This window comes from Saimiri boliviensis, chromosome 9 (genome assembly GCF_048565385.1).
Source record: "Saimiri boliviensis isolate mSaiBol1 chromosome 9, mSaiBol1.pri, whole genome shotgun sequence".
Classification (NCBI taxonomy): Eukaryota; Metazoa; Chordata; class Mammalia; order Primates; family Cebidae; genus Saimiri; species Saimiri boliviensis.
The window spans coordinates 125,567,432-125,592,284 of NC_133457.1; the positions used below are offsets into that span (position 1 = coordinate 125,567,432).

The 24,853-nt window shown below is 60.0% G+C and overlaps 2 protein-coding genes across 3 annotated transcripts in view; one reads left to right on the forward strand and one right to left on the reverse strand.

Annotated features, from left to right (window-relative positions):
- The first annotated feature begins 5,751 nt into the window (after positions 1-5,751).
- RPS21 (ribosomal protein S21) lies at positions 5,752-7,160 on the forward strand. The gene is made up of 6 exons (XM_003932655.3): positions 5,752-5,847; positions 6,024-6,086; positions 6,311-6,374; positions 6,509-6,580; positions 6,951-7,006; positions 7,097-7,160. The coding sequence occupies exons 2-6, from the start codon at positions 6,037-6,039 to the stop codon at positions 7,104-7,106; spliced, it is 252 nt and encodes an 83-aa protein (XP_003932704.1). The 5' UTR covers positions 5,752-5,847; positions 6,024-6,036; the 3' UTR covers positions 7,107-7,160.
- A 1,452-nt stretch (positions 7,161-8,612) lies between these two features.
- The window catches only part of LOC101048870 (CDK5 and ABL1 enzyme substrate 2), a 39,153-nt gene continuing 22,912 nt past the window's right edge, over positions 8,613-24,853 (reverse strand). For both annotated transcript variants that reach the window (XM_074406754.1, XM_003932719.4), the window contains 9 exons: positions 15,294-15,365; positions 15,090-15,182; positions 13,845-13,922; positions 13,069-13,177; positions 12,355-12,520; positions 11,662-11,765; positions 11,085-11,191; positions 9,687-9,891; positions 8,613-9,603 (listed from right to left, as the gene is read on the reverse strand). In XM_074406754.1, the coding sequence (XP_074262855.1) occupies positions 9,463-9,603; positions 9,687-9,891; positions 11,085-11,191; positions 11,662-11,765; positions 12,355-12,520; positions 13,069-13,177; positions 13,845-13,922; positions 15,090-15,182; positions 15,294-15,365 (1,075 nt within the window). In that variant the 3' untranslated portion in view covers positions 8,613-9,462. The remainder of the gene's footprint in view (positions 9,604-9,686; positions 9,892-11,084; positions 11,192-11,661; positions 11,766-12,354; positions 12,521-13,068; positions 13,178-13,844; positions 13,923-15,089; positions 15,183-15,293; positions 15,366-24,853) is intronic.

Genomic DNA, 24,853 nt, shown 5'->3' on the forward strand with positions numbered 1-24,853 from the left:
GGCAGGAGCAGGTGTGGGTGCGCTCTGGGGCGGGCGCAGGGGCACTGAGAGACCCTGACTGGGATCACCCTGCGGAGGCTGCTCTAGGGTTCTGCAAAAATGGCTCGGCCTAACAGTGTCTTCCAGTGCTGGGTCCTCCTGCTCCTGAGCCCCCTGCTTCACACCTGCTCTCCGGCCCTTTCCCACGTGAGATGCACTGGAGGCTCAGCAAACAGCTTACAGTAGAGAGAGGGTGAAGGCACCGAGGGAAGGCTCAGCTCCCTTCAGCCAGCAGGGAGCCCGCAGGCCAGCCCCTCCCTGCTCCAGCACTGCTCTCAGACACCACCTAGTGGCTTCTGGGGACAATGCTGGTGGCCCCAAGGCTCCTGATGGCTAAGCGGTCCCACCTCCTCTACAGGTCCCCGGAGGCTCTCCTGATGGAGACGCAGATGGTTTCCCTTGGGAGGACCCTCCCCTCTCTGTTTTGGGGGTCTGCAATTTTGTAGAGGTTTTCATTTTTCTTTCTTTTTTTTTGAGACGGAGTTTCGCTCTTGTTACCCAGGCTGGAGTGCAATGGCGCGATCTCGGCTCACCGCAACCTCCGCCTCCTGGGTTCAGGCAATTCTCCTGCCTCAGCCTCCTGAGTAGCTGGGATTACAGGCACGCGCCACCATGCCCAGCTAATTTTTTTGGATTTTTAGTAGAGACGGGGTTTCACCATGTTGACCAGGATAGTCTCGATCTCTTGACCTCGTGATCCACCCGCCTCAGCCTCCTAAAGTGCTGGGATTACAGGTGTGAGCCACCGCGCCCGGCCGAGGTTTTCTTAAAAGAAGTGCTCATCCAGATTTCATGCACTCAGGAGATGCAGGTTGCAGGGTATCCCCTGAGGAACTCAGACTTGGAGACACGGTGCCCAGAGAGTGGCCTTCAGAGCTTTGTGTGAGTGTAGTCTTTGAAAAAATTTTGAGCTGTAAAATCCATTTTTTTTTTTTTTGAGATGGAGTCTTGCTCTGTTGCCCAGGCTGGAGTACAGTGGTGCAATCCCGGCTCACTGCAACCTCCACCTCCCAGGTTCAAGCGATTCTCGTGCCTCAGCCTCCAGGGACTACAGATGTGCACCACCACGCCCAGCTAATATATGTATTTTTAGTAGAGAAAGGGTTTCACCATGTTGGCCAGGCTGGTTTGGAACTCCTGACCTCGTGATCCACCCACCTTGGCCTCCCTAAGTGCTGGGGTTACAGGCATGAGCCACCAGGCCTGGCTTCCTTAACATTTAAGCACGCCACGTATGCATGCTTGTATTCATGCATTCCTGTGTCTCCTTTATTAGCAGCTTACCTTTTTTCTCGTGAGACGAATTCTCACTCTGCCGCCTGGGTTGGAGTGCAGTGGTACAATCCTGGCTCACTGCAGCCTCTGCTTCCTGGGTTCAAGCCATTCTCCCACCTCAGTCTCCCAAGCAGCTGGGATTACAGGCGTGCGCCTCCACACCTGGCTAAGCACGCCATTTATAATTCTGCTCTAGCTTTCATTCCTGCTTGCACTGAACCTATAGGTGGCCAGGGGTCTTCTCACATCTTCTCTGAGCGTGCATCCTGTCCTGGACACGCATGTATGTAGTTTTGTCAAATTCCCTAGCATACAGAAGTGTTTTTTTTTTTTTTTTTTTTTAGACAGAGTCTTGCTCTGTAACCAGGCTGGAGTGCAGTGGCACAATCTCAGCTCACTGCAACACTGCAACCTCCGCCTCCTGGGTTCAAGTGATTCTTCTGCCTCAGCCTCCCAAGTAGCTGGGACCACACACGCGTGCCACCATGCCCGGCTGATTTTTTTGTATTTTTAATAGAGACGAGGTTTCACCGTGTTGGCCAGGATGGTCTCGATCTCTTGACCTCGTGATCCACCCGCCTCGGCCTCCCAAAGTGCTAGGATTACAGGTGTGAGCCACCGAGCCCGGCTCAGAAGTGTTTTTTTTCAAAATGAGTCTCGCTCTGTCACCCAGGTAGGAGTGTGATGGCGTAATCTCAGTTCACTGTAACCTCTGCCTTCTGGGTTTAATTGATTCTCCTGCCTCAGCTTCTCAGGTAGCTGGGATTACTGGCATGCGCCACCACACCCGGCTACTTTTTGTATTTTTAGTAGAGATGGGGTTTCACCATGTTGGCCAGGCTGGTTTCGAACTCCTGACCTCAGGTGACCTCCCATCTCGGCCTCCCGAAGTGCTGGGATGACAGGCGTGAGCCACTGTGCCTGGTCTGGGATCTTTCTTGTATCTTCACGTCTCTGCTAAAATGTTTTCAATATGCAGAGGATGTTACATAAAAACTATTATAGGCCTGGCACAGTGGCTCACGCCTGTAATGTCAGCACTTTGGGAGACCGAGGCGGGCAGATCACGAGGTCAAGAGATCAAGATCATCCTGGCCAACATGGTAAAACCCTGATCTCTACTAAAAATACAGAAATTAGCTGGGTGTGGTGGTCCCACTGTAGTCCCAGCTACCTGGGAGGCTGAGGCGGGAGAACTGCTTGAACCCGGTGGGGGGAGGTTTCGGCGAGCTGATACCGTGCCACCGCACTCCAGCTGGGCGACAGAGCAAGACCCGGTCTCAAAAAAACAAACAAAAACAAACTGTTATAATGGCCTTGTTTGCTAATTCTAACATCTGTGTTAGGTCTGGAACAATTTCCATTAATTGCTTTTTTTTTTCATTACACGCCGTTATTTTCCTGCTTCTTTAAATGTCTGGTCATCTTTGACTGGATGCCACACAATGTGAATTTCACCCTACTGGGCACTTGATATGAATGTATTCCTGTAAAAATTCTTAAGCTTTTTTTCTGGGATGCAATTAAATTACTTGGAAGCAGTTTGATCCTTTCAGGTCTTGCCTGTATAATTTCTCAGGTGGGACCCAGGAAACATTCAGGGCAGGGATAACTACTCCCCGTTACTGATGCAAGACCTTTCTGAGTACTCCATCCAACGTCCTGTGATTGAGCTTTTCTAGTCTAGTTGAGGAAAGCAAGTACTGTTTCCAGGCCTGCGTGAGCCCTGATGATCTTCCGAACGGTTCTCTCTCCAGCCTTTGGGAAATGTGCTGACGGCACTCTCCAGAGCTCGCGTGGAAGACCCTTTGCAGACCTCCAGCTCTTTCTGCTACTCTGTCCTTTCTGGTCCTCTGGCCGCCCCTGTCTCTGGCTTTCCAGCTGGAGAGAATCTCTTAAATCTCCAGGCCTCGCTGGGCAACTCACACACACAGACACAGACGGGAAGGTCATCTGTGCAGGTCTCCAACTGCAAACAGCAAGTCACCTCTGCACGTGTGCTGAGGGCCTGAAAAGAGCACGCATCTCAGGGCCGGCACGAACAGAGTGACCTTCCTGAAAGACAGTGGCCTCAGTGACCTCACTTCTGATGCCTAGTTGCTGGAGTCCAGTGGAAGCAACCACAGGCGTGCTGCCCACATGAACACGTGGCTTCCAAGCCCAGCGGAACTTGTGGCCTCAGTTCCAACGAGGTCCAAATGTTAATGAAGTCAGCCTGACTCGGACGGTGCCGTGCCAGGGACCCTTAGTGCCTTCCCTCAATCCTGTGTCCAGCGTGCAGCCCCACAGAAGTGCAGCTCCAGCTGCAGCCCCAGGGAACTCCCAGGCACTGGGAAGATGCCTCAGGCAAACAGTTCCACAAATCAGTGGCTAATGACAAGCGAATTGGCATGAGAAAAGTGGGTTCTCTGAGAGCCCTTAACAGTATAAGCTGACATGGGCTTGGGTCAGGGAAAGAACGTGAGAGCCGAGACCTGGAGCTCAGCGTGCAGTAGGGCTGTCCAGGCATGGGGCAGCGCAGGCACCAGCTGTGTTTCTAGAGGCTTCTGTGGCTTAGCCTGTGGGGCCCCTATGGGAGAAGCGGGATGTTCATGGTCCTGAGCCTGTCCTCTTGGGGTCTTGTCTCATTTGGAAGACAAAGTCCCAAGCAGACATTTTAACACAGGGACTGCCAGGCACACTCCCACAGATGCGGAGTGAGGGCAACTCTGGGATATGTTTTTTCCACGAATGGACTCTTGGCACCAGCAATGGGTATGGCATCAGCCCTGCTCAGTCCACACTGCTCTGTGGAGGAATGGGATGGGGGAAATTGGGAGGGGTTGGGGCAGGGAGAGGGCTGTGGGGGTTGGCTCGCGTTCTGCCACTAGGCTCGGCCAAGCCCCTTCCCTGCTTGGGCCTTCGTTTTCTGAGGCTAGTTCTGCATCCTAGGATTATGTCCTCCCACAGAGAAGACCCCAGCACAGGCCCCGCGGCCTCTTCCATCTATCTTGGAGCTTCCTCCTGGCAACAGGGTTCAGGCTGCTAGACCCCACCCATCATCAATGATCATTCTTCGTGGGTCCATCTTTGTGTCATCTTTGCTTCCTCGGAACATATTCCCAGGAGTGGGTTTGCGGGGTCAAAGGGTATGCAAATTCGGCCAAAATGCTTCAGGGGAACGGTGCCCCAGTGTGCATTCTTTTTTTTTTTTTTTTGAGAGTTTCGCTCATGTTACCCAGGCTGGAGTGCAATGGCGCGATCTCGGCTCACAGCAACCTCCGCCTCCTGGGTTCAGGCAATTCTCCTGCCTCGGCCTCCTGAGTAGCTGGGATTACAGGCACGTGCCACCATGCCCAACTCATTTTTTGTATTTTTAGTAGAGACGGGGTTTCACCATGTTGACCAGGATGGTCTCGATCTCTTGACCTCCTGATCCACCCACCTCGGCCTCCCAAAGTGCTGGGATTACAGGCGTGAGCCACCGCGCCCGGCCCAGTGTGCATTCTTTTTTTGTTTTTGAGACGAAGTCTTGCTCTGTCGCCCAGGCTGGAGTGCAGTGGCCACGTCTCAGGTCACAGCAACCTCCGCCCCCTGGGTTCAAGCGATTCTCCTGCCTCAGCCTCCCAAGCAGCTGGGATTACAGGCACCCACCACCACGTCTGGCTAATTTTTGTATTTTTATTAGAGACGGGGATTCACCATGTTGGTCAGGCTGGCCTCGAACTCCTGACCTGATCATCTACCCGCCTCATCCTCCCAAAGCGCTGGGATTTCAGGCGTGAGCCACTGCGCCCAGACTCCCAGTTTGCATTCTTACGCACATTTACATCCACTACTGCTACCAGTGCTGCGGAGGCAACCCCAGGCCTGCTTTTGTTTGCTTCCCCTGCCCTGCCCTGGGGGTCTGACTGGTGAAAGATGGGATCCCAGGGTGGTCGGGTGCTTCTGACTCCGCGGCGGGCCGGTGTCGTTCCCTACCCTCGGGAACCGCCTGCATTTCTCCTCCGCCGAGTCCCTGCGGCCGGCCGTCCTTCGCCCCTCAGCCCGCGGAGTGTGAGCAGCAGGCGCCAGGGCAGCAGGCTTCCGCCGCAGCGGCTCCGTCCCCCGGCCCAGGTGGCCGCAGGCTCAGGGGACCCGCGGGCTGGGGCGCGCTGCGGGGCGCACGTCCGTATCCCCGGCCTGGCGCGCGGCGGGCAGCTGGGCTCAGCCCCCGCCCCTTCTCCCGGCTGCTCATTCACGGCTCCCGCGGCGCTCGCAAGGGTCGACTGCGTCCGTGGGGCGCAGCCCAGGGGCTAAGACAAGACGCCGCGTCGGGGAACCACCCCGCCGGACACCCCGCACCCTAGGACCCACCGGGCAGCTCCGGGACACCCACCCCCACCGTCGGAAGCGGAAGTGCGTCAGGGCGGCGCCGGCAAAAACGCACCGCGCAGACTCGCTGCGGCGGTGTGACCCGGAAGCGCTCGCGGAGGCCCCGCCTTGCCCGCCGATTTCTCTGCCGGGGGACACGCCGCTTCCTTTCTCTGCTCGCTCGCGGCGAGGTGGCAGCAGGTGTGGCGCGCGGCGCGGACTGCGGGCTCGGGGCTGGGCCTGGGTGGGAGCGGGGGCTTGGGCACGGGGAACGGGGTGCGGGTTCCGGCTGCGGCCGAGACCCTAGGGGCGGGTTTGCGCCGGGAGCCGGGGCACGGTTCCGGCCGTCCTCATGGCGCCGCGCGGTGACTCCGTAGGCGCAGCCTCGAGATGCAGAACGACGCCGGCGAGTTCGTGGACCTGTACGTGCCGCGGAAATGGTGAGCGCCGTCCCCACGCGCGGCCCGCCGCAGCCCCGCATGCCCCTGCCCCATCCCACGCGTGCCTTGGCCTGCTCTTACCGCCCCCCCATGCCTCCCGTCCTTACGCCGCCACGTCCCCTCGCGTGTCCTCGTTTTCCCGACGTCCCTCTTTGCCATCCGCACTCCCCCGGCGCCGTCACGGCCCGGCTCCCCTCTGCTCACTGCGCCGTCTTCCTCCGCAGCTCCGCCAGCAACCGCATCATCGGCGCCAAGGACCACGCATCCATCCAGATGAACGTGGCCGAGGTGAGCTGGGCGCCCGGGAGGAGAAGGTGGGATGTGTGTGCCGGGCAAGGGGGAAGATACAGGCAGAGGCTGGCTTTGAGGATGGGTTTCCCAAACTTGGGGGGAGTGGCTTGTGACCCTTCTTCTCTTTCTAGGTTGACAAGGTCACAGGCCGGTTTAACGGCCAGTTTAAAACTTACGCTATCTGCGGGGCCATACGTAGGATGGTGAGTGTTTGCTGGGCAGGGCTCATCACCTCGGGACAGGGTGGACTTTTCCTGCGCATTTGACCTGTGATGGTGCCTGAGTGGATTTGCTGACAGTAGTTCGAGCCAGCTGCACTGCTGCCTGCCTGCCTGCCTCTTCCCGGGGTTGGGAGAGGGGTGCTGTGAGAAAACACTCAGGCAGTAGACCCTGCCTCTCATTCGGAGACACCTCCCATCTTGCACCCCATAGTCAGGCTGGAGGCTGCCCCCGCTGCGCCTGTCTCCATTTGCTTAGTGGGGTGGGGGACGTGGGCTGGTCGCACAGCTGACCTTCTGCCATCTTAGGCACCTGGAGAGGAAATCATCTTAGTGTGCCTTTTTTTTTTTTAAGGGTGAGTCAGATGATTCCATTCTCCGATTGGCCAAGGCTGATGGCATCGTCTCAAAGTAAGGTTGGGAGCTCCCATTTGGGCAGAGTGCGTGGACTAGGGCTGCTTGGGATGTGGCCCTAACGTTGCCCTTTTCTCCTGGTTCTAGGAACTTTTGACTGGAGAGAATTGCAGATGTGGAGTATTTGTCATAAATAAACAGTGAAAACCTACTCGTGCTGGTTCATTCTCTGCTGTGGGCCCAGGACTGAGGTTTTGCTGTCAGTGGGTGACGGGGGTGGGGTGGGTACCCAGTTAGTTAAAAGGAGGCAAGCTGTGACATGTGTCGCAAAACCAAGGTTTAAAGCACAAATACATTAGTTGTTTAAAACACCTGACAACATAACTCAAACATCCCTTTGCACATTTACATCCACAGCTGCCCCCAGGGCTGCGGAAGCAACGCCAGGCCTGGTTTTGTTCAGTCACAGCTCAGACACCTGGACTTGTGCTAGAGAATGACAAGTTCAGACTGCAGTTTGGTTCAGCTACTGGCTTTGTTGCAATAATCTTCAAATACCACACAGTGGCAGCTCTTGGCATTATATTGAAATAGACATACTGAAGGGAAGGCTTCTGGTTAACGCCTGAATCTCACGACATAAATAAACAAACTGAAATTACTGTGCTTACCCATTTTTTCTTGCTTTCCTGTGTAGAAAGAACCATGGAGCCATGTGTCCCTGGGGGGCGGGTTGTAAACTGCAACAGTTACTAGAAGTCTGTCCCTTCTTGTGCTGGCAACAAGCACAAGCTCCTGAGATGGGATCTGGACGGCAGGAGGGTGCTTTTCAGAGCGAAGTTACCTGGGCCCAGCGAGGTGTGGCAGCTGGAAGATGTGCTCTGGGTGCATGCTGGGTGTGGGGATCGTCCTTGGCCTGGGGGCAGGCTGCTTGATAGAAGGGGGTGCTCGGCAGGAAACAGGAACAAAGGCTTTGGTTTGTCCTCATCCTGGAACCTCCCACACCGGCCATCTCTGGGTCTCGGCCCCAGGGAGTGGGCCTGGAAAAGGAGGGTCGCCGCGTGGCGCAGGCAGCTGCCTTGCACCGCTGCTGGGATCGGGTGGGGTTCTGTGACAGTGGAATTGGCATCTCTGCGGGGGCACCCGTCCACACAAGTAGCACAGAATGTATTAATGGGCTAGAGACATGCTGCCTCAGAGTCCCGCCAGGGCCAGGCAGGTTTGTAAGGTAGTGGGAGGAAAAAGCTTGGTGGCTGGGCCAGTGGCCAGTTTTGAGACCAGCTGACCTAGAAGAAAATCTACACATAGATCGGTTATTCAGTGTTTTTGATGAGGCCGCTAGCTGGAGAACCGGACCATGCAAAACTCACTGCAGGGATCTGGGACAGATGTGGGAAAACTAGAGATGGGCCCTGCTGGCTGCATGACCACTTGGAGTCCTTTTAGCAGCATGGCGGGCTGCCCTGGCCAGGGTGGCTGAGACAGTACCTGTTTCCCGTGGAAGAGGCGGCGCTGACGCACGGACCCTTTGGCAGCCTTTGCGGTCGTGTGGGGTGCGGTCAGTGCCTTCCTGCGTGAGGGTTAGGTGTGGTTTCCAGTCGTCTTAAGCAGACTTCAACTAACCATTTTTTGTTCCCTTAAAAAAAAAAGCCAAAAAACCGAATCCGAAATCATAATAAATATGTAATTTTTCCCCGTCACAATATTGCTCAGAACTTAAGTCAAGAGGTGGCGAGCAGCAGTTGTCCCGGAGACCCAGAGTGTCTCCCGGTGAGGGGGGGGCCCGGCATGGGACGGCAGCTGTCTGTTGTGCCGCCAGTCTGTAGGACACAGCGTCAGGATTTCACAGTGACACAATGCTTGAAGAACAGGTCCAAGAGTCCAAGAATGAGGTCAAGGTGATTTCGGAGACGGCTCCTGCTGGCTGAACCGGACCCCAGAAGCCCCAGTCGTGCTGTGGCGAGGTGGGTGGAGACAGCTCTGGAGGAGCGTGGCTTCAGGTGGCAGGGCGCCCGTGGAGATGCTGCTGGGGAACCCACACCCGAAAAAACAATCTCCAGCGCGAATGCCTAAAGTTAGGCTTGGCAATCTGAGTGTGTTCAGTGAGGTCTGGAAACCCAGCTCTCCACCCGATGCTGTGGTGGCCGCGGTGGCTTGCAGGAGGCGAGGCCAGGAAGAGACGCCGCAGTCAGCTTGCTGCTACACGCTGTGAACCAAAGACCCTGGTGCCAGGCTGGTTTGGGCACACGAAAAAAAACCAGTAACAAAACTGACATTTAGTGTATGTAGAAGTCCAGAATTCTCAGAAGTACCCTTGGAGGTGACAGTGAGGTCCCTTTCCAAGGAAACAGCGTAAAAAGGCAAAAGGGAGAGCCGCGCTAGCCAGAGGCCAAGTGCCTCCTGCGGTGGGTGCTGGGGGCGCTGGCAGGCCAGGCAGCCCAGGGCTCGAGCGGCTGGGACACCTCCCACGCCGGCACGTGCGCCTGGTGCCCCGAGCCCTCGTGGGGCGTCTGCTAGAACTGCTGGGTGAGGCGCCTGTAATGAGGTAACACTTGGTTCTCGGGGAGATACAGGGCCAGCTCCAAAGCCACGAGCACTGTGAACTCGAACCCGATCAGATCGCGCCTGTTGAATCGAAACCTTTCTTCTAACTTCTGCAGGGGAGAGAGAGAGAGGTTACCCGGGAGCCCCCTGCGGCGTCGCGCCTGCCCGTGGCTCCCGCGGGTCCCACACTCACGTCGATGAGCTGCTTGACGCCGCTCTTGCGCAGGTCGCTGCTGATCTTGGCGGCCAGCAGCACACAGGCGCCCGCGCACAGCTTGCGGTTCTGCTTGCTGAGCTTGCCCTGCAGGACCAGCTTCTCAAAGTACACGTAGGCCATGGCCACCGTCACGGGCTCCAGGCTGCACTCCTCCGACAGGCTCCGCATCTCCCGCTTTAAGCTGCGGGTTGAGACAGAAGCCACGTCCCCAGGAGCAGAGGCCGGGCCGAGGGGGCCGCCCCCACCACCAGCAACTCAGCTCAAGCGATGTGGCTTTGGGCCGTGAGAACCACCACCGCATTCTCCAGGGGATGGTACCCTCCGTCATACCACCTACAACGCCCAGGGCAGGGCGGGCACGTGGGCAGGTACGGGCGGGCTGGGTCTTGGCTTCCCCCGTCCCTTGGGTTGGGCACCCACGGCAGCGTCCACCTGTGCCTGCTGGGTAGAGCCGTGGAGAACAGGCCCTGCTTTCGGTGGGGGGTCGGTGGCTTCTGATGAGGGACAGTTTTAAGGTGCTGGGGGGTGTGGGGTGAGCTGCCCTCTGGAACACTGGGGCCGAGGCCGGGCAGGGCAGGCCCCCAGTACGGGACCGTGGCCAGGAGCCTGACGTGAGCCCAGGAGCTCTGCCGCCTTCGGCTTGCTTTCCTCCGGTCACAGGGGTCCTCGGGGTGGCACCATGTGAGAGCAGAGGCACGCCTGGACAGCCTTGGCAAGCCTGGACGGGGGTGCTTTGTGGGCCACAGGAAGGGCCACGGAATCTACTCAGCAAAATGGCACACACTGGGAGGAGCCAGGCACAAGAGGCCTTGTCCCACCTAAGTTTTTTTTTTTTTTCTTGAGACAGTTTTGCTGTCACTCTGGCAGGAGTGCAGTGGCGTGATCTCAGCTCACTGAAACCTCTGCCTCCCACATTCAAGCGAATCTCCTGCCGTAGCCTCCCGAGTAGCTGGGGTTATAGGCACGTGCTATCACACCCAGTATTTTTAGTAGAGAAGGGGTTTCACCATATTGGTCAGGCTGGTCTTGAACTCCTGACCTTGTGATCCACCTGCCTCGGCCTTCCAGAGTGCTAGGATTATAGGCATGAGCCAGCATGCCTGGCCCCGCTCACGTTTTAAGATCCTGGGCTGCGGTGAGGGTCGGGCTTCGAGGCCCCGTGGCGTGTGGGGGATGCCGTGTGCCGGGGCTGTGGGAGGCCTGGCTGGGCCAGCGGTGGTGGGGGCGGGGCTGCTGCTGGGGTCCTGGCCAGATGGCAGGAGGGGGCTGGGGATGGGCAGTCGCTGGACTTGTCAAGCTGGAGAATCTACCAGAAACTGGAGGAGAGGCCGGCACCTCCCAGGATGATGAGATGGCCTGAGGGGATGTGCTCACCTCCTGATTTTGCTCAGCGTCAGTTTGACGTGTGGGAACTTCTCCCTGAAGGTCTCGTTCATGTCCTTCTTGAGGTCTGAGGGCTTCACGTATTCTATCACTGTGGTCTGCGACAGAGAGCAGGCAGGGTCGGGCCGGTCCCTCGCACAGTCCCAGGGGCCCGCCTGCCGGGTACTGCGAGGACGGATTTCTCGCCGTCCTGGGTTTGCAAACATGCACACGGTGTGGCTTGGGAGGCCCCGAATTTTTGTAGGAACAAAGTGGCTCCAGGGAGAGGGCCCCAGAGCCCGTGCGTGCTCGGCGTGGGGGAGCCAGGCTGCCGGGTGCCCCAGAGCCCGTGCGTGCTCGGCGTGGGGGAGCCAGGCTGCCGGGCGCTGGGGGCTGAAGGACAAGGACCCACCCAGTCAGAGGGGCCAGCTCTGCTCCTGGCCTGCCCCGCACGTAGCCATCGTCTGTGGTGCTGTGACCGGGATAGGGGCAGGTCACGGCCCTGGGCGGCTTGCCCACAACCTGCCCCACACACCCCGGCCAGGACAGCTTTGTGGCGGCCGTGCCCAGGCCCGGAGAGGGCGCTCACCATGTACGACGCGAAGATGAGGACGCGCTTGTGCTTGCCACAGGGCCACTGCGGGTCGTCCAGGAGGTTGGGGTTGTACTCCAGGGGGTCCCCCACGTCGCTGCCTGTAAGAGAGGCAGCCCCTGACTCACCAGGAGTCTTGAGCAGAACCCGTCTAGCCCCGAGGTCTGGGAGGCCGGTGCCACGGTGGGACAAGGCCGAGTGGGAGGCGCTCCAGGCCATGGTTCCCTCTCTTCCGAAGAGCCCAGGGCTTAGGGCGAGAAAGGGATGTTCTGAGAGGAGGGGCCCTCCCGGGAGTCATCCGTGGACGCAGCTCCTCTCCACTGCCCGGCTCAGGCCAAGCCCGGTCTGTGATGTGGTGTGGAGCTGTTCCTTCCTGAGCAGCTGCCACCTGACCCTGCTCCTAGGCTCCATCTGCACGGAGGGCTACAGCCTGAAAGGGGCTTGCTGGTGCTGCGGCTGTCCCTGGGCTGTGGTGAAGGCACGTGGCTACCCTGTCCGGGATGTTGTGAAGGCACGTGGCCTTCCTCTCTGGGGCCGTGGCAAAGGCACGTGGCCACCCATTCTGGGGCCGTGGCGAAGGCACGTGGCCTCCCTATCTGGGGGCGTGGTGAAGGCACATGGCCTCCCTGTCCAGGGTGTGAAGGCACGTGGCCTCCCTGTCTGGGGCAGTGGTGAAGGCATGTGGGCTACCTAGTTCTGTGCTGGCTGGTGCTGACTTGGTGGAGGCAGGTTTGTGTTTGGATCCGGGTAGAGCCCGAGGGATGCTGGGCCGAGGCGTGGGCAGCAGGCCATGGCTGTCACTCTTGTGTGTGACCAGGGCGTTGGTTGGGTACAGGAACTTCGCGTAAGACACGACCTGGAAAAGCAAACGCATCTGGGCTCGGCTCTGCTTCCCGGAACCAGAGGGCAAAGTGAGCTCCATCTGCTTCCACTGCAGGAAACCCAGATACACATGCTGGGCGCCCTGTGTGGAAAATGAAGGGAAAACTCCAATCAAGACGTCGAGGCTGCTCCTCGCATAGCTAGAACATTCCCAAACACCACTGTTTGCCCGCCTTTTCTGGGTTCTGTAGCCTATAATATTCTCCCTGCCTCTGAAGACGGCTGACCACCAGCACAGAGGCTGGATGGGGGGGCGAGCCCCAGGCTACACGGGGAGGCGTCCAGGAGCCCTGGCTGTGATGCCACAGCACAGATTTCAGGCATGGCCAGGCTGCGGGGGCAGGTCTGATGGGCTCTGGGCTGGGTTCCTGCGGCTGCGTGGGCCATACCCACTCCACCCTGGTGCTTTATGGCGAGTGAAGCGTGGCTCCATGCTGCCTCGTGGGCACTGCAGTGGGACTGTTCCCACCCACCTGCCCGGCCCTGATGGCACTGGGTGTCTGCCAGCAAAGAGGCTCTTACCTTTCCATCTGCTCCCAGCTCCACGCCTTCCAGCTCAAAGACCATCTCGGAAGACACAGAGACGCCACCGGAAGGGTGCCTCTGCTTCTGGCTGTCCACCCTCAGGTCACTGCAATGCATGGGAGAGGTGAGGGCTGTGGCCTGCGCTGAAAGTGGGCTCTGGCTACCCAGCCCACCTGTCTGCTGGCCCAAGGCGCCCTCAGGAATGTTGTCTACACAGCCCGTTGGGGAAGACAGGCAGCACTGGCGTGACCAGGAAGGCGCACATCAGGAGTGCTTTCACGGAAGCACTTTGAGCCCAGATTCCTGGTACAGACACCAGCTGGTAGAGCCCCCGGGGTGGCGCCACCTTCACCAGCCCACCAGGTGCCTGTGCCCACACCGGTCAGCTTTCTCCACCACTAGTTTTAAGCCAGGGCCACACATAATCCCCACCCCATAGCTGTTTCCTCCTCCTCTGAATGACACAAGGACTGGATGGATCGCCACGGGGCCCTGCAGCCCTGTCCAGAGGAGGTGGGACAGCAGGCCAGTACATCAACGGCGTCAACAGAAACCCGCGTCCCCCAACCCCCTGAGAACCAGGATGCAAAACTGCCCCGGGTTCCTCAGGAGCACTGTGGAGGGTGACGTCCTGCCCCTGGTGTGAGCTCGGGGGCAGCCTCATGGGGACGCAGCCTCACCTGGGGGTGCCGTGCCCCCCGATGCCTCCTGGGCCTGGTTGGGGACCGAGCCTTGCCTTCTGTCCAGACACGCACCGGGGGCTGAGCACTCACCTGATCCGAAGGCCTTCGCCATAGGGTAGGACGGAGAAGGCAGCACACAGGGACCGCCTGGCACAGATGAGCACAATCCTGCGGGGGGCGGGGCGGGGGCAGGGGTCAGGGTGCTGCTGCCTCTGGAGCTGCAGACATTTCCACGGAAAATTCCTTCTGCCTAAATTCAGGTGCTGGGAGATTGCCCATGCTGCCCAAGGGGACTCGGCCCACAAGGCCAGTGGCCAGCATCACTAAGTCTGGACCCCCCCAAGCTCTCGGCGTGGATTCCCTCGAGGAGCTCCCGGGGTACCCTCCCTGGGAAGCAGCTGCACACGGGCAGGCATAGCAGTGACATCCCGAAGGCTCCTCCCTGACCCAGAGCAGGCGGGCTGGAGGCCTCATGTCGGGATCTCAGCTCACTCAGAGATGAGGCACTCAAAGGGGACGGCATGGCGAGGCCAAGGGTGCCTCAAGCCCACCCTCAGAGGTCCTGGGTGGCGCAGGGCTGCACGCCACCAGAAGGGGCCTGTTCCAGGTCCACAGAGGCTGGCCTGCAGACTCCCTCCCAAGGTACTTGGGCAGCCAGGCCCTGGGGCCGGGAGCACGGGCAGAAGCCACTGCTGCTCCTCCCTATGCTGGCTCAGCCCTGCCCAGGGGCTGACCAAGCGGACAACAGTGGGAGACCCTGTCCCCCTCGCTGGCACTCACGTCTGCTGGGAGCTGTGTGAGACTGACCGGGAGGGAGGGTCCAGCCAGACCCGAGGTCACCACAGGGAGGGTGCCCAGTAGGGGAGCTCCGGAAGGAAGGGAGCACTCTGGACCTCAGGACCCCTCAGAACCTGCCGTGTGGGGAGCACGGGGCCCCAGGAACACCCTGGGCCCTCCACCCAGCTTTGGGCAGCCGGGGGTTCGTTTTATTCAGACTCTCCTTTGTGCTCCCAACAAAACCCAGCTCTTCCCCAGGCATCCCACAGCCACGCGTGTCTCCGTGTCTCCTGTTTTCCTTCACGCCAGCACTGTGGCTGGAGGCTGGCATCTATGCCAGGCCCTTTACCTGGGAGCCCAGAGAGGTGGCCTCGCCGTGGTGATACCTGGGACCTATGGGTGCTCGGCTGATGTGGAGCGCAGAGTGTGGAGGGGAGGAGGGTCCCCCTGTAGGGGTGTGGGATGTGGGGCGGGCGGGAGCCTTGGCAGTGGAAGGAGGATTGCTTGGCTGCACCCCGGGGACCCCCGCCGGCTCCCAGCTCCCGGCCGGCCACACACCTGCTGTTCCTGGTGTCGTACTGCCTCATGTTCTTGATGAAGTGCGTCTTCTTCAGGCCTTTAGGTCTTGGTGACCCAGATGTGTGCTTGGTTCTGCCAGGCAAAGACACAGGTCACTCTTTTCCTCCCAGGCCCCTCTGGCCCCGCAGGGTCAGGGGCAGCCCAGGCGGAGTTGCGGAGCTCAGGGTGGGCGGGGGCGCGTACCTCTGGGCTGGAGCACATCCCACGGCATCTTCCAGAAACTCCAGGGAGCAGCGCTGGGACGTGACTCGCCTCCTGCAAGATGACACCGGGGCCTCAGAACGGGCACGGAGCCACCAGCCCAGGCACCACCTTTGTGGCCAGAAACCGGTGCCGCCTGCTGCACAGGGGAAGGGCGGCTCTCCAGTCCAGTCGCACGCCCCCGGCCGAAGGCTTCCGCAGCCCGTGCGGACCGAGGTGGGAGGAGGGTCCTGTTCTGGAGGCACTGAGCTCCTCTCTGGGGACCAGCAGCCCTTGGGGGCAGGCTCCTCAGGCACAGCACAGCACGCCAACCTTCCCTGCCCACCGAGCAACACCCTGCCGGGGGCACTGCCGGCTCCGACAGGCCCATCCCACCTAGTGCTGCCTGAGGCTGGTGCTGCCCGCCCACCCGGAAGCACAGCTGGCCTCGGGGCACCAAGGGGTGGGAGGCGCGGTGGGCACCAGGCAGCCCTTGCTCTCAGGCAACCGTCCCGTGGACTGCAGCTCCCTGCACCAGCCACACCCTCCCATCCCAGCGCTGTCCCAGGGGTTGTTCCTCAGTCTAGAATGTTCTGTTCCTGCTCTTCTGGTGGCCACCTCTTTCTGAACTTTTCAGCTCATACGTGGCCCCAGGGGAGGCTGCCCGGACCCTGCTATCCTGTGACCGTCACCTGCTGACCGCTGGTCACCACGGGAAGGAGATGACCCCGCCCCCCCCCACTTGCTGTCTGCCTCCCTCTCCAGGGCGCCGGCCCCACGGGCGGGGCAGGTCTGTCACTGCTCACTGCTGCCCTCAGTGCCTGCCCTCCTGCCCGGACTGCAGGGTCTCCCAGGCATTTCCCATGAGTCAAAGGTGCAGGCACGTATCTGTTGGCGGAAGGGCTGCACAGCACACTTCCCTGAAGAGCCCCGCGGGGCACAATGCCCACTGCTCCTCAGATACCTGGGACAAAGCAAGGCCATCCTGACATGGAGCCACGACGTGGTTCAGTGACTCTCGGGGTGACGAGACTCTGAGCGCAGAGCTGGCCCTCGAACCCAGGTCTGTGGGGACTCCAAAGCTTTACTCTCTCCCTTATGCTGGGAGCCGTGAATGTGTGTGCCTGGGTACTCAAGGCATTCCCCAAACGCAGCTTATGGCATCAGGTCCAGTGCCAGCTTATGCAGCGTGCAGCACTAGACCGCAGTGTGACGGGTGACATGGCGTGGCGTGTCTCTGGAGGCTGCCCTGCAGGGATGCTGGTTCCCAGAGGGGGGCGGTTGGTTGTGGACGTGGTGACGGTGGTGGCGGGACCCTCCGTGGGGTGCTGTGCGGTTTGTTAAATGGAGCAACTTGACCCCCGGGCCTGCTGTGGAGCGCTCTCAGCATGTCAACAGCAGCCTTATTACGCGTGAGCCAATCTGGACGCCTGGGCAAGGGCAGATGGGCTGCTGGGGGTCACTCCTGGCAACCCTCCAGGCGCCAGGCCAGCGCCGTCCTCAGGGTCCCACGGACCTTCCCCCAACAGGGCCCCGGCTTACGCCTATGGCCTGCAGTCCGGGTGCCCACACCGTGCCCTCACTAGGAACCTGCCACCGAGAGCCAGTGTTTGTGCCAAGGAGCCAGGGTTGGCCACAGCCACAGTCCCACGCTGGGCGCTGCCAGTGCCAGCAAGGGTGCCACAGCCACCACCTCACCAAGACTCAGTGGCTCACAGTGAGGGCAGTGACAACCACGCCCACTTGGCAAGTGGCACAGAGAGGCCTGGCACCTGCCCAGGTCACACAGCCAGCGCAGTCCTGGCTGGTCAAGGTTGTCACCCTGTTACCAACACTGAAGCTGTCTTTTTTTTTTTTAAACAGACGCTCGAATGATGATGGAGACAGGTATTTTTCTTTTTTTTGAGACAGAGGTTTGCTCGTTGCCCAGGCTGGAGTGCAATGGCGCAATCTCAGCTCACCACAACCTCCGCCTCCAGGTTTCAAGCAATTTTCCTGCCTCAGCCTCCCAAGTAACTAGGATTACAGGCACGCACCACCATGCCTGGCTAATAAATTTTTTGTACGTTTAGTAGAAACGGGGTTTCTCCATGTTGGTTATGCTAGTCTCGACCTCCTGACCTCAGGTGATCTGTCTGCCTCAGCCTCCCAAAGTGCTGGGATTACAGGTGTGAGCCACCGAGAGTGGCCAGGCCTTTTTTTTTTTTTTTTTTTTTTTTTTTTTTTGAGATGAAGTCTTGCTTTGTCACCCAGGCTGGAGTGCAATGGTGCTATCTTGGCTCACTGCAATCTCTGCCTCCTGGGTTCAAGTGATTCTCCTGCCTTAGCTTCCTGAGTAGCTGAGATTGCAGGTGCCTCTCACCACACCTGGCTAATTTTTGTATTTTTGGTAGAGATGGGGTTTCACCATGCTGGCCAGGCTGGTCTTGAACTCCTGATCTCAAGTGATCCATCTGCCTTGGCCTCTCAAAGTGCTGGGGTTACAGGCGTGAGACACCATGCCCAGCCAGGGTCAGGTCTTGATAAACATCCTAAGTAGAAAACGGAGAATTGCAAGTGAACTTAATACATTTACCTACTGATATCACAGCTCAGCCCAAACACACTGAACGCGCTCAGAACACTCCCGTCTGCCTGCAGCCGGGCCGTCCTCTCGCACAAAGCCTATTTTGTGTTTTTTCTTTTTCTGAGATGGCGTCTCACTGTTGCCCAGGGTGGAGTGCAGTGGCTTGATCTCGGCTCACTGCAAACTCCACCTCCCAGGCTCAAGTAATCCTCCTCAGCCTCCCAAGTAGCCGGGATCACCTGCCACCAAGCCCCACTAAATTTTGTATTTTTAGCAGAGACAGGGTTTCACCATGTTGGCCAAGCTATTCTCAAACTGCTGACCTCAAACTATCCGCCCGCCTTGGCATCCCAAAGTGTTGGGACTACAGGCATGAGCCCTCATATTTTATAACAAAGTATGGAATTTGTCGGGTACTGCACTGAAAGTGAAAAGGAATGTGTTTGTAGGTGCACCAAGTCTAGTTTGAAGTCAGGAATTTAAGATATAATTGAAATCTTTTAAAAGGCAAAGGTAAACAAGAGCTTGTGGAAAACAAAAAACCCAGTGAAAGTCGTGGTGCCTCACACTGGCCCCAGCACGACACAGCTGGCACCCAGCCAGTCCCGGAGGAGGCAGGGGCAGGAGGCCTGCTGGGCAGCTGCAGAAAGTGGGTGAGCAGTTGGCCAGAGGCGAGCACTTGGGCGATGGGGCCAGGAGGGGCTCGGGATGCCGCAGGCTGGCCGGACAGCAGGGTGGGAGGGAATGGAGGGGCTTCGGGGCTGGGGCAGGCAGCAGGCTCGGAGGGTGGCGGGCGGGGCAGAGCACCCAGCTGCATGCTGAGGGGGTATGTGGCAGGTGCTGGCTGTCCTGAGAGGCCCAAGTGGGTGCCGGCCTGCGATGGGTGAGGGCAGCAGGCTGCCCCAAGAGGAGCCCAGCGGAGGCTGGGGGGAGATTCCATAAGCGCGGAGACAGGAACAAAAGGCCTCAGCCTATTTCCATGTAAATAATGAAGAAAGTAACTAGAAATATAACCGTAGTAGTTATAAGTTATTTACACGTGATCTTAGTTATTCACAGGTGATCTTAATTCCTTTACTAATGGCTCTCAGGTTGGAAGTGTGAACCTGGGGTGACATTGTGAAATGAAATGACCCTAAGGCAAGACGCTCTAAGCCCTGTCACACCCTTGTAAGGGCTGCTGGAGGCTGCCTCGGCTGTGCGGCAGCGCCAGCGCTGGGAAAGCACCCGCAGTGTAGTCACCCAGGGGAGGAGACGTCCAAGATGGCTGAGACGTCGCCTTCCCTGAGGAGTTAGGAGAAAACCCCGCTGCCCCGAGCACTTGCTGTTGGCCTGATGGCTGTCAGGAGGCCCACAGACACCCGGGGGCTTGACTGTCTCTGTGTGACGCTGTGCTTCAGCGGTCACGTTCCATGTCCACTCTCATGTTCTGCGTCTGCACCTGGTTCCTCTTTTCTTAGAACAGATAATCAGTAATAGTAACATAAATCTTCATGCTTTAGTTCTTTCTTGGTAAGCATGGAAAAAGTGCTGATGCATTATGCTCCTTACCTCACTTCGGGTGCCAGAAATTCCTGAGCCCCTACCTGAATGACACGTGATGTACTTGACCCTGTCCCCAGATTTGCGACTCAACAGATTAAGTGAGAGCGTCCCAGCACTCGGGGCCACTGTTGGTCTCCGCGATCTGGGTGGCAGTGGACCCCTGGGCCCAAACTCTTTTCTCTATCTCTGTGTCTCGTGTCTGTTACTTCTACAATTTACCGTCTCTGCACCAGCTGGGAGTGGCTCACAGAACCCTGCAGGGCTGGACCCTATAGCTGGATGGGCAGGGCCTACACTGGGGAAGGAAGCCGGTGGAGGAAATTAGGGGGACTGTCCCCAGAGAGGTGTCTGTGTGTCCTGCCCTAGAAGGCTGGGCCTGGAGGCCCCGAGGACCAGCCTGTGTGTCTTTCTGGAAGCTTCTTCCCAAAGGTAACTACAAGGGGATGCCTGGGTACTTGCACACCTGGGACCTCGTCCACAGGCCTGTGGGGGTCACAGCAGAAGCTGGGGGCCCCGTGGCGGCCTGCCTAGCAGCGCCGTTGGAGCTGGCCCAGGACGCAGAGGGGCTGCGGGCGGAGGCTGACGCTGCTGCTGCCGGCCGGGCTCCTCGATTTTCTCGTCGCTGCAGACACGATGGGTTTCCACCAAGCTTTAACAACTGTTCCCGGCTGACTCTGCAGGTCTTTCTATGTAATTTCCTTCTCTTTCTTTGTAAGCATCTTATTAATGAAGTAGAGCTGCACGGTTGGAGGAGGATAAACTGAGGCACGGGGCTGTTTAGCAATGTGCCCGAGATGACAAGGCCGGCAAGAGACACAATGGGGACCTGAGCCCACGTGGACGGCCACGCGTGGCCACCGGCGTGCTGCTCCCACTGCGTCAGCAGAACGGCGGCTGCTCTCCGCTGTTTCTCAGGTGCTCACTTTCTGAACCTGGTCCCTTCCAGGCCGTATTTTTTGGTTTGAGTCCAGAAGACTCTGACGATGCTGATGGAGGTGCTACGCCCGGGTGCAGAGCAGGTGGCCGACGGGGGAGGACGCCGCTTTGGCCTCCCCTTCCCCTCCGCCTCCACGGGAGCTGGCGTTGAGGGAGAACGAGGGAGGCACTTCCCTTCCAGAGCCAGGGCAGTCACGGCTCATCACCGCAGCAGGGCGCCGCTGCTAGCAGAATGGGCGCCGGCAAGCGCAGATGGGACCCCGGCCAGCGCCCACTGCTGGACTCCTGCTCGCCCTGCGCTCTACAGAAAGGTGTCCGTCCGCCCTGCAGACACGGAGACGATCACGCATGTGCAGATGGGAGCAGCACGCACGCCGGTCAGCAGGAGGTTGGACATGCGTGATCACGGGACTGCACGACGACATGGTGCTGCACTGCACGGGGCGGCACGCACGCCACGGCACGCACGGCACGCACGCCACGGCACGCACGCCACGGCACGACATGCACGCCACGGCACGCACGCACGACACGCACGACACGCACGACACGCACGGCACGCACGACACACACGCACGCACGGCACGGCACGCACGGCACCGCACGGCACGTAACGCGCGGCACGGCACGGCAGGCACGGCACGGCACGCACCGCACCGCACGACACGTAACGCGCGGCACGGCACGCATGGCACGGCGGGCACGGCACGCACGGCACGCAGGGCACGGCACGCACGACACGCACGCACGGCATGGCACGGCACGGCACGCACGGCACGCACGACACAGCACGGCACGCACCGCACCGCACAACACGTAACGCACGGCCGCACGGCACGCGCACGCACGGCACGCACGCACGCACGCACGCACGCACGCACACCCACGCACGCACGCACGGCACGCACGGCACGGCACGGCACGCAGGGCACGGCACGCACCGCACCGCACGGCACGTAACGCGCGGCACGGCACGCATGGCACGGCGGGCACGGCACGCACGGCACGGCACGGCACGGCACGCACGGCACGCAGGGCACGGCTGCACAGGCGCACGGACACCATGGGGCAGAGAGGCCCGACACGTGGGGGAACAGGTCCCTGGCCTGTGTCTCGGCAGGGGAGCGCCACTCATCCTGCGGGCACCAGACCTTCACCCAAAACATGCCAGCAGCAAGCCAGCAAAGCAGAAAGAACGAGGCCCTTGGCGAGGCCCAAGCCCCATGCCCCGCATGCCCCGTGCCCCACACGCCCGGTGCCCCACACGCCCCGTGCCCCGCACGCCCCACACCCCCGCCCCACGCACCCCACACACTGGGGCAAACGCAAGTCCTGCTGAGTCCTGCGAGGGCCCGCCTCCGCTCGGCCACGGTAGACACACCGGCGGCACCTCCTCGTGGTTCCCCCACACTGCAGTGGCAGGGACCAGCTGGAAGCTGCCTGCATCTGACTTTTGGGAAGAAGGGGTTGGGGCGGCGGGGAGGCTGCCCGCCATCTGCGGGCACACCTCACTCTCAGCACTAAGCGGCGGGCCGCCGCGCCTCCACCCAAAGTCAGGCTCACAGACAGGAAGCGAAACCTGCTCCTGATGAGACACTGCTTCCAGCGTTCCCCACGCTTCCTTTCCTTTGTCACGGAAGAAATGCGCAGAAGAGGGAGGCCTGACGCCCCGTCCCCATTAGAAACCCAAAGCTGTGTGTAGGAGCCGCTGTGGCTCAGATGGAACTCAGCGGGGCATGGCTGGGCAAAGGGGCGTGGGAATACCCTTGACGGTAGGTCTGACAGCGTGAGAACAGCTGGGACTCTCCATCAAGCAGCCGCTCCTGCCCCATGGCGTGCCCGCTGCAGCACGGAGACCGGAACCCTCCCTCGACAGGAAAGCTTGGGCAGTGGTGCTGTGCGGCCACCCCCAGCCCATCCCCTGGCCGGGCACCTGGCAGGCCACCAACCCTGGGGGCACGATACTGAATGCATGGCTGGTCTCGGGTGCCCAGAGCACTCCTTCAGGGGCCTGCAGCCTCACCCGGCGAAAGCATCCGTGTGGGGTCACAGGGCTGGGCAGAGTTGGGGGTGTCGAGTGGCCTCTGGGCTGCCACAAGAGGTGTGTCCCCAGGCTCTGGCCTCAGCTGACCACTGCCAGCTGCTTGCCAGCTGGAGAGCAAGAAACGCCCAAATGAGGCTTGTAAACCAGCGCCAGATGCCAGAGTGAAATTGGTTTAACTTGGACAGCAGCTTGGCAACGCTGAGTGGCTCCTGGTCCAGACAGCAGCCTGTCCCCCAGCTGCCACCCCAGGCCTTTCCCCAGAAGCATCTGGGCACACACCCTCCAGAACCGGGGGCCCTGCTCCCAGCTAACACAGTAGGCCCTCTTGTTGATGGCTGCACCCTGGCTCCTGGCAGGGCCACATCTGGCTGCAACTTGGGGAAAGTTGTTTGCTCGGGAAGCGGGGAAGGGGGCACCGCTGCCACATCATTAGTGCTGTGGACACTGACTGGGGCTGTTGAGAGTGGAACCGTATCGCCCCCAAAAGGTGGAAGTCCTAACCCCAGTGTCTGTAAATGGGGCCTCAGTTGGAAAGAGGGTCTTGGCAGATGTCGTCGAGTTAAGATGTCACGGGGTTAGTCCTAATCCAATGACTGGCACCCCTGTGAGGAAATCGCCACGTGGAGACTCAGATTGTGGGAACAGGACGGCGCTCAGGCAGAGCCCTGGAGCCACCAGAGGTGGGAACAGGCAGGGAGGATCCTCCCTGGAGCTTGAGAGGGAGCGGGGTCCTGTCCACACCTTGAGGCTGCGCCTCCAGAACCGGGAGAGACAGCGCGCTCGCAGTGCTGTGCGCCGCCGCGTTCGGAGGAGGGGGTGGCGGGAAGGAGGCTGCAGGCGGAGAACCCCGCACCTGCTCCAACCCGGCTGGGAACCCCACTTGCTTTTAGGCATTAGGCAAAGGCAATGTTAAAAGTGAAAATAAACCTGGTTGGAAGTTCTACGAGGAAAACAAGGGTTCCGACAACTCACCGACACAGCAGAAAGCGCGCACAGGCTCAGCCTCCCTGGGAAAGAATAACTCTCCTGGGGACCGAGTGACGAGAGGCTGGTCTGCCTGGTGTGGTGGCTCCCATCTGAAATCTCAGCACTTGGGTGGCCGAGACAGATCACTTGAGCCAGAGTTTAAGACCAGCCTGGACAATATAGTGAGACCCCATCTCTCCTAAAATACAAATGCAGCCACTGCACTCCTGTCTGGGAGACCGGGAGAGACCCTGTCTCAAAAAAAAGAAAGTAGGAGGCTCTGCTCACCCCACACTGACTCCTGCCACACACGTCGCCCAGCCCTGGGCCCGCATCTGACCTCTGACCTCAGAGGCCATGCCACCTGCTGAAGGTCACAGAGCTACTGAACAGTGCACTGGGATTCCAAGCCAGGTCTGTTCCCAGAGCCCAGGTCAGGCTCACGATACTGACGTCAGCGCCACCGTCGGGACTTCCAGAATTCTTCTCCGCTTCCTAAAACCAACTCATCCGAGAACTCCAGCCAGGAGCCAGCACCCCTTTGCTGGGGCAGCCGCCCTTCCCTCGCTCAGCAGCCAGGCCCAGGGAACGCAGGGGAAATGGACGTCCTCACGCTGGGGACTACCTACCAGGAGAGGGGCCACAACCCTCCGACACAGGTCGGCACCTTGAACGCGGCCGCAGGGCCCCAGCAGGGACAGCCGCAGCAGCAGAGCCCTCCCGTCCAGGAACAGCTCGGGCTTCAGGAAAGACCTGAGCAGGGAGGTGGAGGCCGAGGAGGAGGGAGGTGAGGAGAGAGCCCTGGGCGGGGCAAGGGGCGGGGGCGCACAGGACCGCAGTGGGAACTGCAGGAGGACCAGGGGCACCCAGCCCATGCCACGTCCCATCCTGTGCCAGGGATACTGGCCACAGCGCACCCTCTTGGAACCCCACAGGGCCGTGCCGCGTGTGTCGTGCTCAGGACTGTTGGCACGGAGGCCCCTGCAGGAGCTGCCTCCGCAGTTACGGGCCCTTCCCGAAGCATCGCCGCGCTCCGCCTCCCGCGAGTGGGCTCCGCTCCACGCCAGGCCTGGTGCACACAGGGCTGCATGAACTCCGTGGAAGGAGGGCGGGTGACAGCACCCAGCCTGCCTGGCATCACCACCGGTTCCGAGCGCTCAACGCAGGACTGAAGGACAAAGCTGTTTCCATGGCAAACAGCAGGGCCCAGGGTTAGGGAAAAGCCCCCTCGCACCTGCGGAGCTGGGCCGCTGGGGTGAGCCCACTTCCCCTGGAGCCCACGCCCCGGGGCCTTGCTGCTCCACCCTGGAGGGTGCCATCTGGCTCCATCTCTCCTGCTTTCCCCGAAGGAGCTGGCCAAGTGCACGTGCCCATCCACCCCTCCACCCCAGTCACCCCTCTGACCCTCCTGGGAGCGGCGGCCAGACATGTCCTTGGGGGGACATCTTCTGGACAGGCCTGGGTCTGCAGGTGCCCTCAGCCTGGCTGTGGCCAGGAGCATTTCCG

Excerpts from the sequence above, each read along its gene's own strand:
- RPS21 (XM_003932655.3), top strand. The coding sequence starts at position 6,037 with ATGCAGAACGACGCCGGCGAGTTCGTGGACCTGTACGTGCCGCGGAAA. Across the intron at positions 6,375-6,508 it reads TCCAGATGAACGTGGCCGAG|GTTGACAAGGTCACAGGCCG; the intron begins GTGAGCTGGGCG and ends TTCTCTTTCTAG. Across the intron at positions 6,581-6,950 it reads GCGGGGCCATACGTAGGATG|GGTGAGTCAGATGATTCCAT; the intron begins GTGAGTGTTTGC and ends TTTTTTTTTAAG.